The sequence below is a fragment of the Hypanus sabinus genome, chromosome 13, assembly GCF_030144855.1.
Source record: "Hypanus sabinus isolate sHypSab1 chromosome 13, sHypSab1.hap1, whole genome shotgun sequence".
In the NCBI taxonomy this organism is placed as follows: Eukaryota; Metazoa; Chordata; class Chondrichthyes; order Myliobatiformes; family Dasyatidae; genus Hypanus; species Hypanus sabinus.
In genome coordinates, this window is record NC_082718.1 from 88,551,703 (window position 1) to 88,568,265 (window position 16,563).

Sequence of the window (16,563 nt, forward strand, 5' to 3'; positions counted from 1 at the left end):
TCTAGAGATCATAGCATCTTATTATGCTGTGATCACTATTCCTTAAATGTTCCCCAGCCTGGACTTTGTGTTCTTGATCATTTCGTTTCCCATAAATAAGGTCGAGAAATGTCTTCTTCCCCGATGGACTTGAAGGTTATCCTGAATGTTGCTGGTCACCAGTCTGACTTCAATACTGTTATTACCCAAGGTTGCATTGGGCTAGTCAATGTCTTTGGTAACAGCTACCTGGCAGTTTTTGCATTTCTCTACACTTCGCCTGGATATTTGCTCATCTATATCTCTCCCATTTGTTTGTGACCTCTAGACTACAACCAAACTTTCCCACTAACGTTTGTCCTAAACAAACAGATTCTGTCTTTGACATCTCTCTGTGGATGTAGGATGCTTGATCAGTAAGTCTGCAGATGACACAAAGATTGGTAGAGTTGTTGATGGTGCTGGGGGTAATCTTGGGCTACAGGGTGATATTGATGTGTTGATGAAACGGGCTGAGAAACTGCAGATGAAGTTTAATCCAAACCAATGTGAGCTGATGTATTCTCGGAGTATCGGTGAGGTAGGACATACACCATGAGTGGTAGCGTCGAGGAACAGCAGAACCTTTGTGTAGAAGGTCCTTGAAAGTGGCAGCAAATGTAGTTAATGTCATTTTGGAGGCTAGCCGTCATTAGTTGGGGCTCTGATTACAGAAGCAGGGAGGTTGTGTTCCAGCCCTCAGCTAGAGTTCTGCATGCAGCTCGGCTCACCACACCACAGGGAAGATGTGGTAGCTCTGGAGGGGTTGTAGAGGAGATTCACCTGGATATTACCTGGGATGGAACAGTTCAGCAACAGGGAGAGACCAGCGAGGCTGGGGTTGTTTTATCTGGCGTGGAGAAGATTAGACGAGGACATGATTGAGATATATAAATTATGAGGGTATAGATAAGGCAAATTACTAGAAACGCTACCCCCTATTTGAGGTGAATAAAAGTAGAGGACATAGATTCAAAGTAAGGAGTCAGAGACATCAAAGGGATTGGGGGAGGGTCTTTTCACTCAGAGAGTGGAATACTGAGAGAGTGGTGGAGACAGAGTTACTGACAGTATTTCAAAAGAATTGAGAGGAGGACTTGTGTGACTTCAGCCAAGTGCTGGAAGACAGGAACAATACAGTTGGGTAGCCACTGCTGGGATGGGCTGAATGGCCTGTTTCCCTGCTGTTCCACTCTCTGGGCCATGGCCTTTGACTCTTCACTCTCTTCAAGCTCCGCAGTAAGATCTTTGAGCCCGGCCCCACTGGAGGCAACCAACCACTCTGGAGCCCGGGAGCCTTGGCTACGGCCTGTAACACAATACAGCGCCAGGCACATTAGCCCACAGTCATCGGGGTTATCGCTGTACCAGGCTGAGCCGACGTGGGTGCAGGAGCAATCAATCAGATCAAACTTTGGCATAAAGAGCAGTATTAAATGGCACCGCCTGGCAGTGTTCGGATATCCTGTGCCAAGTAACGAAATTCTATGAGATGAAGGGCTGCCCATTTTTTTCAGCTAACAACTGACACTGACAGGCTGAAAATGGTAATGAAGTAACTCATGACAAAATAGTGGAGTATCTTAGGATGATATGTAACTACTCCCTTTTAATTAAAGTATGTAAATCCTTCGCGAACAAGATGTTAATCGCTTTGACCTGGCACACTGTTGGCAGTGATACAACGGTGAAGCAACTGCGGGTACTGATTTTAACTCTCTTTCCACCTACTGACTCCTTCCAGGATGTGTTGGTGGTGTGTCCGGATCAGACCTTTTGCTCTGGCTGTGCCATATCTGCTGCAGGAAACAAGAAGAAGCGAAGCCTTCTCGCTAGCCCCCTCCCCACACACCTTTTTATTCCGGCGTCTTTCTCGTCCTGACGAAGGGTCTCGGCTCGAACTGTCGACTGTTAATTCATTTCCATAGCTGCTGCCCGACCCGCCGAGTTCCTCCAGCGGTTTGAGTGTGAGATGCTTTCGAGTTTCAGCATCTGTAGCTTTTCTCGCGTTTCCAGGCAATGTGCGGCCGGACAAACTTGGGCAACACACACACAAAATGCTGGTGGAATGCAGCAGGCCAGGCAGCATCTGTAGGGAGAAGCGCTGTCGACGTCTCGGGAGTCCTGACGAAGGGTCTCGGGGCCCGAAACATCGACAGTGCTTCTTCCTCTAGATGCTGCCTGGCCTGCTGTGTTCCACCAGCATTTTGCGCGTGATCCTTGAATTTCCAGCATCTGCAGATTTCCTCGTGTTTGCTGGACAAACTTGGGTTGTTTTCTCTGGAGCTTCAGAGGCAATGGGGGCGGGGGGGGGGATCTGATAGAGGTTTATAAGATTACGAGAGGCATAGATAGAGAGTATCTGTTTCCCAGGGGTGAAATGTCGAATACCAGAGGGCTTGCATTGAAGGCGAGAGGGGGTGTGACGGGCAAGTTCTTTACTCAGGGTGGCGGACGCCTGGTATGGTGACCAGAGGCGTTTAGAGTGGCACATGGATGCGAGGAAGATGGAGGGATGTGGACATTGTGGAGGGAGGAGATCTGGTTTTCAGTTGGGTCGGCACAACACTGTGGGCCGAAGGGCCTACTCTTATGCTGTACTGTTCTATGTACAGCGAACAAACGTCTTGTGCGGTGAGAAAGGGTTACACTCTCAACGGCGACATCTCAGGGACCTCGTTGCGCGTTGTCAAATTAGGGACGGCAGCGAATTCCTGCGTGCCCCTCCTTCCGTCCCTGGGCTTAAATGTTTTGATCTTGACTGGCCCAGTAATTAGACCAGCAGCTGTCTGGCTGAGGAATTTTAATGAGCTAGTTAGTAGCGCCTGGTGTTTGCGGGCAGTTTCCTCGTTGGTGAAGATGGTTCTGGTGGCGAGTTTAGCGGTGCTCTTGGTGGCCGCCGTGATGGGACAGGAACAGACAGGTTGTTTGGATTCTGGTGCTTTGTAGCTTCAAACTGCGGCGTGCTCTGTTCCCCAGTGTCACTTTCCTTTTCATTTCAGCTCTTCCGCCAGGTATCGCATACTCCTGCGGTAATTCTACCCTGACGGTCTTTGTAGAGACAACCGTGTTAGCTGACGCTCCCGCCTCGCTCCTGCGGCTGGGAACCTGCCCTCCCTCCGGCTTCAAATCTCCCCACGTTATCCTCTTCCAGTATGGACTCCGGGATTGCTGGGGCGGCCGGCTGGTGAGTGTCACCCTTCCTGCTTTAGTCAAACCCCAACTTGCCTGCCTTTCCTATTTCCCGTTTTGTGTTTTTTTTTCGATCAGATATCGGATACGGAGATAATTTTCTGGAATTACCTGAAATTTGAGGAGAGCCCAGCCCTTGGGATGAATCGGCCACGGCTCAACGCTCGCCTAGAATGTCGCTACCCAGTGTAAGGACTCGGCGCGGCAGAGAAACCCCCGCCGCTGTCTACTCGGTCAAGTAGCTAACGTGGAGCTCGAGTTTGTCTGATTTACAACTCGGTGGGATAGAGGCCACTCGCGATGGGGCAATTTGGTTAAACATGGGAATATTTATACTACTCAAACGGGAGGGATTTTGCAGTTGGTGGGAAATCTTGAGCGCCACTGGCGAGGTTGGAGGAACTCGGCAAGTCGGACGGTATCTCTGAAGGGGCGTTTCAGGACGAGACTCTTCATCAGTTTTGATGAAGGGTCTTTGTCTGAAACGTTGCCTATTCATTCCCCTCCATTGATGCCTCCGAGAGAGCCACAGCCTTGTAGGGTTTGAAGGCTGCGTGCCCCAATGACCCGGAGAGCTAAATTGGCTTGAATCGGGGCTTTTTACTTCGGATCTTGGTAGGGTCACCCGTGCCAAACAGATCAAAGGGCAGAGGCTAGACTAGGAGTGGTCCGCCGGTCCTCCAGGTTCTGGGGGTTCACCTCAGGGCTGGCAACCCTGACTGGTAAAGCAAAACTGTTAGCGAGACGGCATCGAAGAATCCTTCCACATCTGTGTGACGATATTCCTAAGTCTCCACCCCCGGGTCTGGCGTGACTGACATTAGTGAAAACCGAGAGGAAACTACGGGCTTGAAGAAAGCCCTGAACACCAGAGATGCCCCACAATGGACATTAAGTTTAGATGTTGCCTGACCTTGCGAGTTCCTCCAGCATTTTGAGTTATCCTGTTTTAACCAGATGTTTCGTGTTTAAATTTGCCGGTGAAACTCCCATTGAATTGAGGACTCCTCTCTCCCTAGGAATGAGATACCGACGCCTGAGCCAACAGTTCCAGTTACTGGTGTACTATCCGGAGAGGGCAAACTGATCTTTTCCATGAAGATAATGACAGGTGAGTTTTGGTTTAGATTGTGGCATCTCTTGTACCATGTACCTTGAAGTACTTCTTGCACTTCTGTGCTTGGAGTACCTGGCCGCTGGCCTTGCATGGGATCGTCCTGGTGGTGTTTAGATGAGCTTAATGTACTGGTCAAGTACAGTAATGTTCAACTATTAATCTTTCAAATAGGTCTATGAAGTAGGTGGATGTTGTATATCTGGGTTTCCAGAAGGTGCTTATATGGCACATGAAAGATTTATCCATGAGGATGCATGGAGTTGGGGGCAGTTTATTAGCATGGAAGGAGGATTGGTTCACCAGTAGAAGGCAGAGTTGGCTGTTTCTCTCATTGAGCAGAGTGCTGCTGGGGTTGGTGCTGGGCCTGCCACTGTTCTCAATGTACATGATTTGGAAGAGGGATCCAAGCGTAGCCTACCTAAATTTGCCAATGACATAACATTTAGTGGAAAAACAAATTGTGAGGAACTTCTGGAAATAGAGTAGATAGTTAAGGGTCTTGCAGAGGGAGTACTGCTTGGGAAGGAAAAATAACTGATCAGGTTTTTAAAATGGAGAAAGATTGCAGTATGTTCTTATGCAGAGGGATTTGAGATTGTAGATATCAAGAAGGCAAACGGGATGCTGAATTTCATTACTGGAGGGATTGAATTTAAGAGCATAGAAGTTGTGCCACAGCTGTACAGGGTACTGGTAGGCCACTCCTGGATTCCTGTGTAGTTCTGATCTCCTTGAAGAAAGGTGTACTGGTGTTGGGCGTGAGGCAGAGAAGGTTCATCAGCTTGATTCTGGAGGTGTGGCTAACTACTTGGGAGAGATGGAGTTAACTTCACTTCAGACAGCTCAAGCCTGGCTGTGAAAGGAGGGTTGGGCATTGGGATTAGCAACCACATCCTGTAAAATCAGCTACAGAAGTTCCAAAGACCTCATCCCTGGAGAGGAAGGATCTTTGATGGGCTCCACCATGGGACAGCTTCAAAGACTGGCCCAGGACTGGGGAGTCTGAGCTGCTGTTGGTGGCCTATGCCTCAGGACGGGTGATGAGCTGAAGCAGTTGTCTGGGGCTATGCTTGCTGGACTTCAGAGCCATGAGGAGGATTTACAGAATTGTATAAAATTATGAAAGGAATAAATAATAGTGACAGGAAAGTTGTATTAAGTGCAACTAAAACTAGGAGACAACCTTAAGATTAGCACAGGTGAGGAGAAACCGCTTTTCCTATAGCAGTGAATGTGGAATTCTCTGCCCAAGAATGTAGTAGAGGCTACCTCACTAAATATATTTAAGACAAGGTTTTGCATAGCTGGGGAATTAAGCATTATGGGAGGAAAATAGGCAGGTAAATGGAGCTGAGTCTGTGACCAGATCCACAATGATCTTAACAGGTGGTGGAGTGGGTTGGATGATTTACTCTTGCTCCTGCTGTCCTTGAGGTGGGGGACTAAGGTTACTGTTGCTTTGGTCCAGTCGAGTAGTGACCTTTTCTGCACTGCCTTTGCAGTAGGAGAGGCCGTGACTGCATTCTTTACCCTTGTTTAGCTACTTTCCTCTCTCAGTTGCACTTTGTTCCTGCAGCTAGAAAGCTCAATGAACACTGAGGGGAATGCTTATCTAAACAGTTGTCTGGCTTGGCCTCTTGCTGGAAATACTCGCCTCGAGTCTAATTCGATGTATTTTTCGTCTGCAGCAACTCGGAGTGATTGATATGTTCGTGGCCTGTGGAAGGAGTCAATTTTAGAAAACCTAGCGCATTTATTTTTCAACATAGTCTCCTCCTACTTTTACACACTTAGTCCAGCGGTTGTGAAGCATACAGATCCCTTCTTTGTAGAAGTGGTCCATAGTGGGGGTGATTGATAAATTCATGGCCTAAGGTAGAAGGAGATGAGTTGTATAGTTTTCATTACATGCACGTGCAGTTCAACTATGAGTAAAAATGCAGAAAGTTTGAAGTTAATAACTCATCTCCATGAGCTTATCAATCACCCCATGCTTTGGTCCACTTCTGGAGGTCCAAGACGCTGACTTCTACAAAAAAGGGATCCGTATGCTCCAGGACTGCTGGATTAAGTGTGTAAATGTAGGAAAAATAAATGTGCCAGGTTTTCTAAAATGATTCCTACCTTAGGCCACAAACTTATCAATCACCCCTGCTGTGGACCACTTCTACAAAGAAGGGATCTGTACTCCTCGTAGTTTGGCTGGAACCAACACTTTGGATTAAACCCTGACAGATTTTTTTTGCCCCCTGTTGTAGGGATAACTTGTATGTAGCCTTGTAGCAAAATCCTAATGATACAATTTCTGCTGCAGATGACTGGGCCGCTGAACGGCCAGATTCTCTGTTCTTCCTGGGAGCTTCCATTAACCTACAAGCCTCGGTCCTTGCCACATATCACCAAGCACTTCGCCTCTACATGGAGGAATGTATTGCCACGCCAACAAGCTCACTGGGAAAGTCTCTGGAGAACTATAGCATCATAAACAATCATGGGTAAGAGTGAAAAAGTAGAATCACTTGATTGGTTGTTAACTTGACTGTGTCTTGCATACAAGACCACAAGACATGGGAGCAGAATTAGGCCATTTGGCCCATTGAGTCTGTTCCACCATTCCATCATGTCTGATCCACTTCCTTCTCTGCCCCAATCTCCCGCCTTCTCTGTCCCTTCATGCTTTGACTAATCAAGAATCTATCAGCCTCTGCTTTTTAAATATGCTTAATGTCTTTGACCGCCAGAGCTGTTTGTGGCAATGAATTCCACAGATTCACCACTCTCTGACTAAAGAAATTCCTCCCCATCCCTGTTCTAAATGCACATCCCTCTATTCTGAGGCCACCCCCTGCTCTTGGGCTGCCCCTCCATAGGAAACATTCTCTCCACATCCATTCTATCGAAGCTTTTTGACACACAATGCTTCAGTGAGACCCCCCCCCCAAAACCCCCATTCCAGTTAATAGAGGCCCAGAGCTATCAAATGCTGCTCATACAATGAGCCTTTCAATCCTGGAATCATTTTTGTGAACCTCCTTTGAACCTTCTCCGATCTCGGCACATCCTTCCTTGCATAAGGGGCCCAAGGCTCCTCTCATTATTCAACATTGCATCCTTCTGTTTGTCTTCTGCAGCTGTCTAATTGATGGGAAAACTGGAAACTCCAAGTTCTTGCCCAGAAATGATGGGTCACTCCTTCAGTTTGTTGTGCAGGCATTTAAATTCAACAGTCGAGAGGATGCTGATGTGAGTTGGAAAAGTTGTTCAAGTCTAAGGGGGAAGAAACTCTTTATTGGTCAATATAACTGACAGGTGTTTGAGTTTCTTTTGGCATTGTATCAGAATGCATTAACATTGATTAAACAGATTCTGACCACTTTAAGAATCTGAGCAAATGTAGTATTTCAAATCATTATGTACACAGTGCAAGAGTTAACATGAACGGCACTGCATTTTATCTTCCAGATTTTCATCCACTGCAAAGCCTTGGTGTGGGACCCCAAGTGGGATGACCTGTTGCACAAAGCTTGCTCTTTTGACCAGCAAACAGAAAGGTGACTAAGATTTTCAATTTGGTGGACTCCAGCAGGAAAGCCTGCTTTAAGCTTGAAATTATGAAGTGAAGTTCCCCTTGCCAACCCACCTACAAAATCACCAAATTGCCTTCCCCAAGTTCCAATTATTGACGTCTTAAGTTTTGCTTTTTTCTTTCCTTAGTTGGCAGCTTTTGGATGCCCCATTACAAAGCTCCTTGTGTGACTGCTGTAATGCAGTCTGCCAGCCTATCCAGTCCCGTCATAAACGATCCAAAGGTAATATTCCCATTTCTGACGATGGTTTGGATATTGGCTTTCGTGACATTACAATAATTTCTCTTCTTTTAGAAGTGGAGACCAGTGTTGGTCACGTAATCAAAGTGGGTCCCTTGAGAGTAATCAGCAAGCAATCTAGATCCAAAACATTGGGTAAGAAACAAGATCTAAATTTTGTTTAATATTACATTTAACTTCATTTTAACCTAGTACGCATCTGGATTTATGGAATCAATGACACTGAGACTTCAAGACCAAATTTTGGATAGATCCATTAAGCAATTCTTGACTGACTTTTTTTTTCTCACACAGAAAATCAAAGGGTTCTGCTTTTGGCTACACCATTGATAGCTTGTGTTTTGGGAATTGTGCTTCTATTCCTGTATAAATGGAAGATCAGGCATGTACAGCATAGCTGTTGAAATAGAAAAGGCTGAATTGCAGACAAACTTAGTCCTAACTGTGGATTTAATGCTGGTGTTTGAATAAAGTCACATTTTGCAGACTTGTGCATAGTTTCCAGTTTTTTTTAATTTATTTAGCCCTTAACTCCGAGTGGAGTTGTCAGGATGCCATCGTGACTTTTTTTTAAGCAGGCTTTTGTATTTTTACGAGGCAGAGTTGCTAGCTCAATGCTCAACCCAGCACAGATGGAAAGTGTGCAAGGGAGCCAGTTCCCAGTTTTGGCTCTGTTTTAATCAGTCTACCTTTAGATCAGTGAACTTTACACTATTTGAACGGAGGCTTGTTTCGTTACAAACTTTCAGCCAAAGTTCTGAGTACTTTAATCTTGTAACTAATTGTTTAATATTGGATTAGTTCCTTTTAAATGAGCAGTTCTTATGACTATTTGCAAATATCTGCTGTAAGGCCTAGTTTGAACATTTGACTCTGATTATGGCTAGCCCTGGGCCATGACTCCTAGCTACAAACACCAGGCCACTGCCTTCTATGCAGGCACATCTCTGGCACTGCAGGAGATCTCCCTTCACGAGCAACCTTAAACTTCCTTCTGTGTCTCAGATTTACAACCAGAACTGTCCTGAGAGGCCCATTGTTCGTCTGCTTCTACCCCCTTACTCCCATCATTCCTCAATTCAACTGTCTCTCCCCTTCCCCAACCCCCCCAGTGTCTCTCCTTTACTGTGGATGTCCACTCTAAAGCTAAAGCCATCCACTTGCTGCAGTGAAGATCTGACGTCCTACCAACTGCCCTTTTGATTCCTTTCCCTACAAATCAAAGGTGACACTGGGCCCCAGTTACATCTTTCATGGGCTACCGGGAACAGTCTGTGTCCCAAACCTACAGTACCACTCCAACTGGTAACTGGCCACAGGAGAGGTACTTCTGCACAGAACTTGTCAATTGTATCACCAAAACTACTAGTGTCCACATTGCTTTGTTTTGCTTGGATCATTTCTGTCCCTCTTGTCCCCCACCTAAACTTCTGCCACCTTGAACCAAATTTTGGTAGATGAACTACCAACTGACAAGTGCTGTAACTCCATTTATCATTTCTGTCTTGGCTCCATCCACTTCCAAGATGCAGCCTTCCATTCCACACATCTGAAATGTAGATCCTTAATAACAATGGCTACTGGTCTACAGTGAATGATGCAGCATTTCCCCATAAACTTCTTGCCTGGTTCTCATGCTGCTCATTTCAGACTTCCAGCATTTTTTGGACCTATTTCTTTCATTCTTTGATTCATTGCCATTTGTTACTAGACCGGTAGACCTACCAGTTGGTGGGTTGATTGGTCATTGTAAGTTGTCCTGTGATTAGGCAAGGGATTAAATTGGGGGATTGCTGGGAGATTTAGCTCAAAGGACCTACTCTGCACTGTCTCAAATAAATAAATTTTCCTTTATTTTAGGTTTTCTGGAATTGTATCTCAGTACCATTCTGATAATGAACCTTGGAGAAATAGGAGCTTGTATATGGGGCATTTTGCAAGTAATGGTGGACTTTGCACAAAGGTGTGCTGGTTCTCAGCTGCCCATTGGACATGGCATATTTTACAACATTCCTTCTAAGTCCCAGTCTCTAGGAAATTCTGCTTGTAAATTGTGGAGTTCCTGGTTCAGTAGATTAGGCTTTTTAAAGGCATTAAATGATTAATGGAGTTGATTAGATTTTTGAGTTGGTATAGAATCAGTGGGCTGAATGGCCTCCAATAGCATAGGGAGATGTACAAAAGTTGCTTTCAAGTAATCTTGTCCCCTTGGGGGGCTGCTGGTTGTTAGTGTTTTACTACAGGAACAGGCTTTTTTCAGCCCACAATGTCTAAGCATGTGATGCAAATTAATCCTATCTGCCTGCCCATTGTGTATATCCATCATTTTCTGGTTGTTTGTGTACCTAAAAGCTTCAACATTACTATTGTGCCTGTTTCTACATATACCCAAAAACAAACTTGCTTTGAATCTCCTATGCCTGATATTTCTATCCTGGAGAGAGGGAAGAAACACTTATCAACCCTTGTCTATGCCTTGTGTGATTTTGTATTGTCTATCAGGTTACTGCTTGGCTGCTGATGCTCCAGAGAAAACAATCACAGGTTGTTCAGCTTCCTTGGTTAATGCTCCCTAATCCAGGCTACACCCTGCTGAACTTTCTCTGTGCCTTCCCTCCTACAAAGACCCCATGTCCTTCGTGTAAGGTGGTGATCAGAACTGTGCACAATACTCCAGATGTGGCCTAACCTAAAGTTTTATATACAGCAGCAACATGACTTCCTATCTCCTATACTGAAGTGTATGTGGAATGCCTTTTTTTTTAAAACCACACTATTTGTGCTGCCACTTTCAGAGAGCTTATGAATGTGCACGCCAAGATCCCACAATATGCAACTGAGTGTTCAGTAATACAAAAAGAAACACTATTGATGGGAATACTCTGAAGTCGGGCAGCATCTGTGAAGGGGGAAATCTGAGCTAACTTAGACTGGTGTCCTTTCATCAACCAGAGAACTGTTCTACATGCATTTCAAGTATTTACATTTTTGAATATCTGCAGTATTTTTTGCCGCAAGCTCAAATTTAAACACAAATGAAAATGCAGAACACACTCTCCTGACATTAGTTCAAATTATTACAGCTTAATCCATGAAATTATTGAGATTTGCTGAGGCTAAAAAAATGAAATTGTGGACATGTCATCATGCTGCATCATCATGTGCCGTCATATGATGTGGGGGATCATGGTCTCCACGACCGTGATTATCCTTGCCAAGTTTTTCTACAGAAGTGCTTTGCCATTGCCACCTTCTGGGCAGTGTCTTTACAAGATGGGTGTCCCCAGCCATTATCAATACTCTTCAGGGGTTGGCGTCAGTGGTCGCAGAACCAGGACTTGTGATATGCACCAGCTGCTCATAGGACCATGACCCTGATTGGCAGGGTGAATAAGCAGTTGCTACACCTTGCCCAAAGGTGACCCGTAGGCTAGCAGAGGGAAGGAGTGCTTTACACCTCTTTTGTGGAGACATATCTTCATCTAGAGATAGATAGGTTTCCATATTAGGTTGTACTGTAACACTGCAGGGTCTGGCATGTGGCCAAGTGGTTATGGCATTGGACTAGCAATCTGAAGGTCGTGAGTTCGAGCCCCAGCCGAGGCAGCATGTTGTGTTCTTGGACAAGGCACTTAACCACATATTGCTCCACCTAGCTGAAAAAGGGTACCAGCTGGGGGTTAACCTCGCAATGCACTGGTGTCCTATCCAGTTGGGGGAATCTTGTACTCTGTCGCTTCATGCCATGGAAACCAGCATAAGCGCTGACCTGATGAGCCTATAAGGCACGGGACAGACTTTAATTAACTCAATAGGATAACTGCAGCTCAAGCAATTCTTTTCTGCTAAACATTAAAAGATTCTTTCCCCCGAGCCACACTGCACTGGACAGGAAGGAATGGTTGCTTTTGTATGTGTCATGCTGACATTTCAGTTTATTTCCCTTTTTTTTTGCAGTTTACAACCTCCATCTGTTTTCATTGAAAAAATAGTTTACAGGAAGCTATTGTAACTTTTATGTATGTTTATAAATCTCCATTTAGATATATTTTTAATTGCTTTTTCAGGATCAGGCTGGTAGGGGTGCAACCCACACCTACTGCCTATCCCAACTTTCCTTGAAATGGAGGTAGAGAACATGTCCTGTCAAGTTGCAGTAATGGCTCAAAGGAGTAGACTAATGAACCATTTTAGAATTCAACAGCATAGGATGCATCTGGAGTCAAATATGGATCCAATGGGGCAAAAAGAGCAGAATTCCTTCCCTAGTGCTGATGGAATACTTTGGTAGCTTTGCAATCTTGGTAACTAAGCAGTAGTCATTTACAGAATTCCAACTTATGAATCAAATATAAATCCCACCATGCCGTAGTGGAATTTTCTAGTTCAAAGTGAATTTATTATCAAAGTGTATATGTTGCCATATACAACCCAGAGATTTGCTTTCTTGTGGGCATGCTCAGTACACCCAAGAGCCATAATAGATTCAATGAAAGACCACACCCAACAGGGCAGGCGGACGGAAAAACAACCAACCTGCAAAAGACAACGAACTGTGCAAATACAAAAGGAAATAATAAACAAATAAGCAATAAATAGAGAACAAGATGGAGAGGCCTTGAAAGTGAGTCCATAGGATGTGGGAACAGTTCGGTGATGGGGCGAGTGAAGTTCTCCCCTCTGGTTCAAGAGCCTGATGGTTGAGAGGTAATAACTGTTCCTGAACCTGGTGGTGTGAGTCCTGAGTCTGCTGTCCCTTCTTCCTAATGGCAGCAGCGAGAAGAGTGATGGGAGTCCCTGATGTTGGATGCTGCTTTCCTGTGAGAGTGATCCATGTAGATGTGCTCAACAGTGGGGAGAGCTTTACCCATGATGGACTGGGCTGTTTCCATACCAAGCTGAGAAGCAACCAGTTAATATATTCTCCATCAAATGTCTATAGAAGTATGTCAAAGTTTTAGATGTCATGCCAAATTTTTGCAAACTTCTAAGGGATTAGAGGATTTGCTGTGCCTTTGTTGTAATTGAACTTGTGTGCTGGGCCCAGGATACATTTTCTGAAATGATAACACCAAGGAATTTAAAGTTCCTGACCCTCTCCACCTCTGATCCCTCGATGAGGACTGGCTCATGGACCTCCTGAAGTCAATAATCAGCTCCTTGGTCTTGCTGACACTAAGAGAGAGATTGTTGTTGTGGCAGCACTCAGCCAGTTTCTCAGTCTCCCTCCTATGCTGATTTGTCTTCACATTGGATTTGGCCTACGACAAAGTGGTGTCCACAGCAAATATAAATATGGCATTGCTGCTGTGCTAAGCCACACAGTCGTCAGTGTAAACGGAGCAGAGCTGGGCTAAGCACACAGACTTGTGGTGCACCTGTGCCAATGGAGATCGTGGAGGAGATGTTGTTGCCAGTCCGAACGGACTGTGGTCTGCAAGTGAGGAAATCCTGGATCCAATTGCACAGGGAGGTACTGAGGCCAACCTTATTGCTTAGTTTTGTGAGGATGCCGAGCTGTAGTCTGTAAAGAGCATCCTGATGTATGCACCTTTTCATTGTCCAGATGTTTCAGGGTTGAGTGAAGAGCCAAATGAAATGGAACCTGCCGTGGACCTGTTCCACCAGTTGGCAAATTTGAGGAAATCCAAGTCATTGATGTGATTCAATGCCAAACTCTCAAAGCACTTCATTACAGTGGATGTAAGTGCTACCAATGATAGTCAATAAGGCAGGTTATCATGTTCTTCTTAGACACTGGATAATTGAAACCTCCTTGAAACAGGCGGACACTTCAGACTGCCAAAGTGAGAAGTTATAGATTTTGGTGAACACTCCAGCCAGTTGATCAGCGCACGTCTTTAGTACTTAGCCAGATGCCTTCTGCAGTTCCACCCTTCTTCTGTCAGCCTCGGTGACTGAAATCACAGGGCCGTCACGGGCTGCGGGTATTCGTGAAGGTTCCTCCATATTTTGAAGGTCAAAACAAACCTAAAAGGCATCGAACTCAACAGCAACCCTCTTGTCACCCATGTTGCTTGATCTCACTTTACAAGAGGTGACAGCATTACAGCTGCCAGGCATCTTTCAGTGGTTCAAGTTTAGTCCGAAACTTTCACTTCGCATACGAGATGGCTTTCTGGAAATTTCTGGACCTCTTGTATTCTACTTGGTCACCAGACCGGAATGACACTGACCTGGCCCTCGGCAGATTGTGAATCTCATGCTTCATCCAGCGCTTCTGACTTGGGGAGGACTCTGGATGATCATGTGGGGGCACACTCACCTGCAACTGTTTTTATAAAGTCTGTGACAATTGGGACTCAGGTCATTCAACCCTCACCCCAACTACCCTCACAAATCTCAACATAATCCTATATTAATACTCTCACCATTCCTCCCCCACCCCTGCATGCAAATCATTATTCATTCCACTTAGCCTTTCATTGTGATTAATAAAATTGGTCACTGAAGCTTATTGCAGAAGCATTTGCATTGTAGTTCTACTCCTAGTACAATCGTAACTGCAGCTATAGGTGTGCAAGGTTGTGTCTGAAGTTTAGGTACAGGCAAACAATCTCCCATTTTGGTGATTTAGCTGTACAGAAGACAAAGTTCTACTTTATAGTCAGTGGGAAGTCACAGATAAAGACAAGCACAGAATGTTTAGACTTCAACTGCTGGCTTTTTTCCAGACGGCATTTTTGTTTACATTTGTACGATGAACCGACACATCTGTTCATTAAGGCCTGATGTAAAGGGAGTCCTGTCTGAATCTTTTTCATGAAGTATAGCTGTCTAGAAAAGTAATACAGTCTGAAACTCAAGAATTCAGCTCTGTTCTGAATCAAAAAGTGTTGTCTTCTGATGTGTCTAATTTTATTAAGCTGATAAACTTCTGAGCCTAAGAGGCTTTCCAAGGTATTATTGTTAAGATACAAAATTCCTTCTTAGGGTAATGGTTCAGTATATTAAGCCGCTAATAAAACATCTGGTTTCTTTGGCTCTACCTAAGAATTTGTCCATCTCCAAAACCATAACATTCAAACTAAGAGAATAAAGCCCTTCCAATGATCTTGTGGGTAAATGACTTTACGATGAGTAGTTCATCAAAACCACCCATCTCAAATGATATTAGACAAGGAAATTGGTTTGACTCAGAAAGTAATATACATTTAGACTAAGACAAAACTCTAAAGGCTTTATAAGGCATTGGTTAGACTACACGGAGTATCGTGAGCAGTTTTGGGCATCTTATCTAAGATGTGCTGGCATTGGAGAGGATCCAGAGGAAGTTCACGAAAATGATTCCAGGAATGACACGGTTAATGTATGAGGGGTGTTTGATGGTTCTAGGCCTGTACTCATTGGAGGAGTTTAGAAGAATGAGGGGAGGATCTCATTGAAACCTATTGAATATCAAAAGTCCTAGACAGGATGGATGTGGAGAGGATGTTTCCTATAGTGGGGGAGTCTAGGACTCAGAATGGAGGGGCACCCATTTAGAACAGAGACGAGGAAGAATTTCCTTAGATGGTGGTGAATCTGTGGAATTCATTGCCAAGTCATTGGGTATATTTAAAGCTGAGGTTGATAGGTTCACAATTAGTTAGGGTGTCAAGGGTTTTGGGGAGAAGGCTAGAGAATGGGGTTGAGAGGGATAATATATCAGCCATATTGGAATGGCAAAGCAGACTCAATGCGCTAAATGGTCTAATTCTACTCCTAAGTTTTAAGGTCTAAACTTAGCTAAGAGGAGTTAATACAAGTTGATAATTAACAATATACTCATGATGAGAAAGTAACATTTTCTTAACTAAATTGGACAGATGTTGTCATCACTTGAAAGTCTGAACCAATCTTTGGTTGCTAATATATTGAACGCTAACTGTACTTGTTATTCCAACTGCTTATAAGCACTTTGTGACACACAGATCTATGTCCGATTTCTCCAAGAGAGGATGCTGTTACAGAGCTGACTTCTCCAATCATCTCCAGCCACTATAAGAGTTACATTTCTTCCAACTTTATTGAGGTATAAAGGCCGAGGTAGTGCATACTGTACAGTGGACAAAGAGGGATTATGAGCAGTTCACATTTACAACACAATTGTGGCATGTTGTTGTGTTTATTTTCTCTTTAACACATTAAATTGTGCATCTTTAAGATAAAGAACAGTTGGAAGCATCTTTATATAACTTGTGCAAGTGAAGATACTATTAAACTTAGAAGTCACTGAGTCTGTGAATTGCTTAAAAGGAATGGAGTAGTTAACGAGGATGGTACAAGAAACTAATTACCTTATGTGAAAGCTGATGCACTGTTTCCCCCATTAATAGGTTTGAAACATAATGTAGATACAATTGTTTCAGCAAGTTGCTTTGCACGGTGTTAAATCATACAACCATA

At 44.4% G+C, this 16,563-nt stretch overlaps 1 protein-coding gene across 3 annotated transcripts; it reads left to right on the forward strand.

Annotated features, from left to right (window-relative positions):
• The first annotated feature begins 2,563 nt into the window (after positions 1-2,563).
• LOC132404086 (zona pellucida sperm-binding protein 3-like) lies at positions 2,564-16,426 on the forward strand. 3 transcript variants are annotated; one of them, XM_059988099.1, is made up of 10 exons: positions 2,564-2,941; positions 3,021-3,205; positions 3,289-3,398; positions 4,230-4,321; positions 6,642-6,822; positions 7,459-7,570; positions 7,790-7,878; positions 8,042-8,136; positions 8,212-8,289; positions 16,089-16,426. In XM_059988099.1, the coding sequence occupies exons 1-10, from the start codon at positions 2,611-2,613 to the stop codon at positions 16,193-16,195; spliced, it is 1,380 nt and encodes a 459-aa protein (XP_059844082.1). In that variant the 5' UTR covers positions 2,564-2,610; the 3' UTR covers positions 16,196-16,426. The 3 variants fall into 3 exon arrangements, with proteins under 3 accessions (XP_059844082.1, XP_059844081.1, XP_059844080.1); XM_059988098.1 differs by having other exon boundaries at positions 2,565-2,941; positions 8,209-8,289; XM_059988097.1 differs by lacking the exon at positions 16,089-16,426 and adding an exon at positions 8,449-8,632 and having other exon boundaries at positions 2,567-2,941; positions 8,209-8,289.
• Positions 16,427-16,563: the final 137 nt, after the last annotated feature.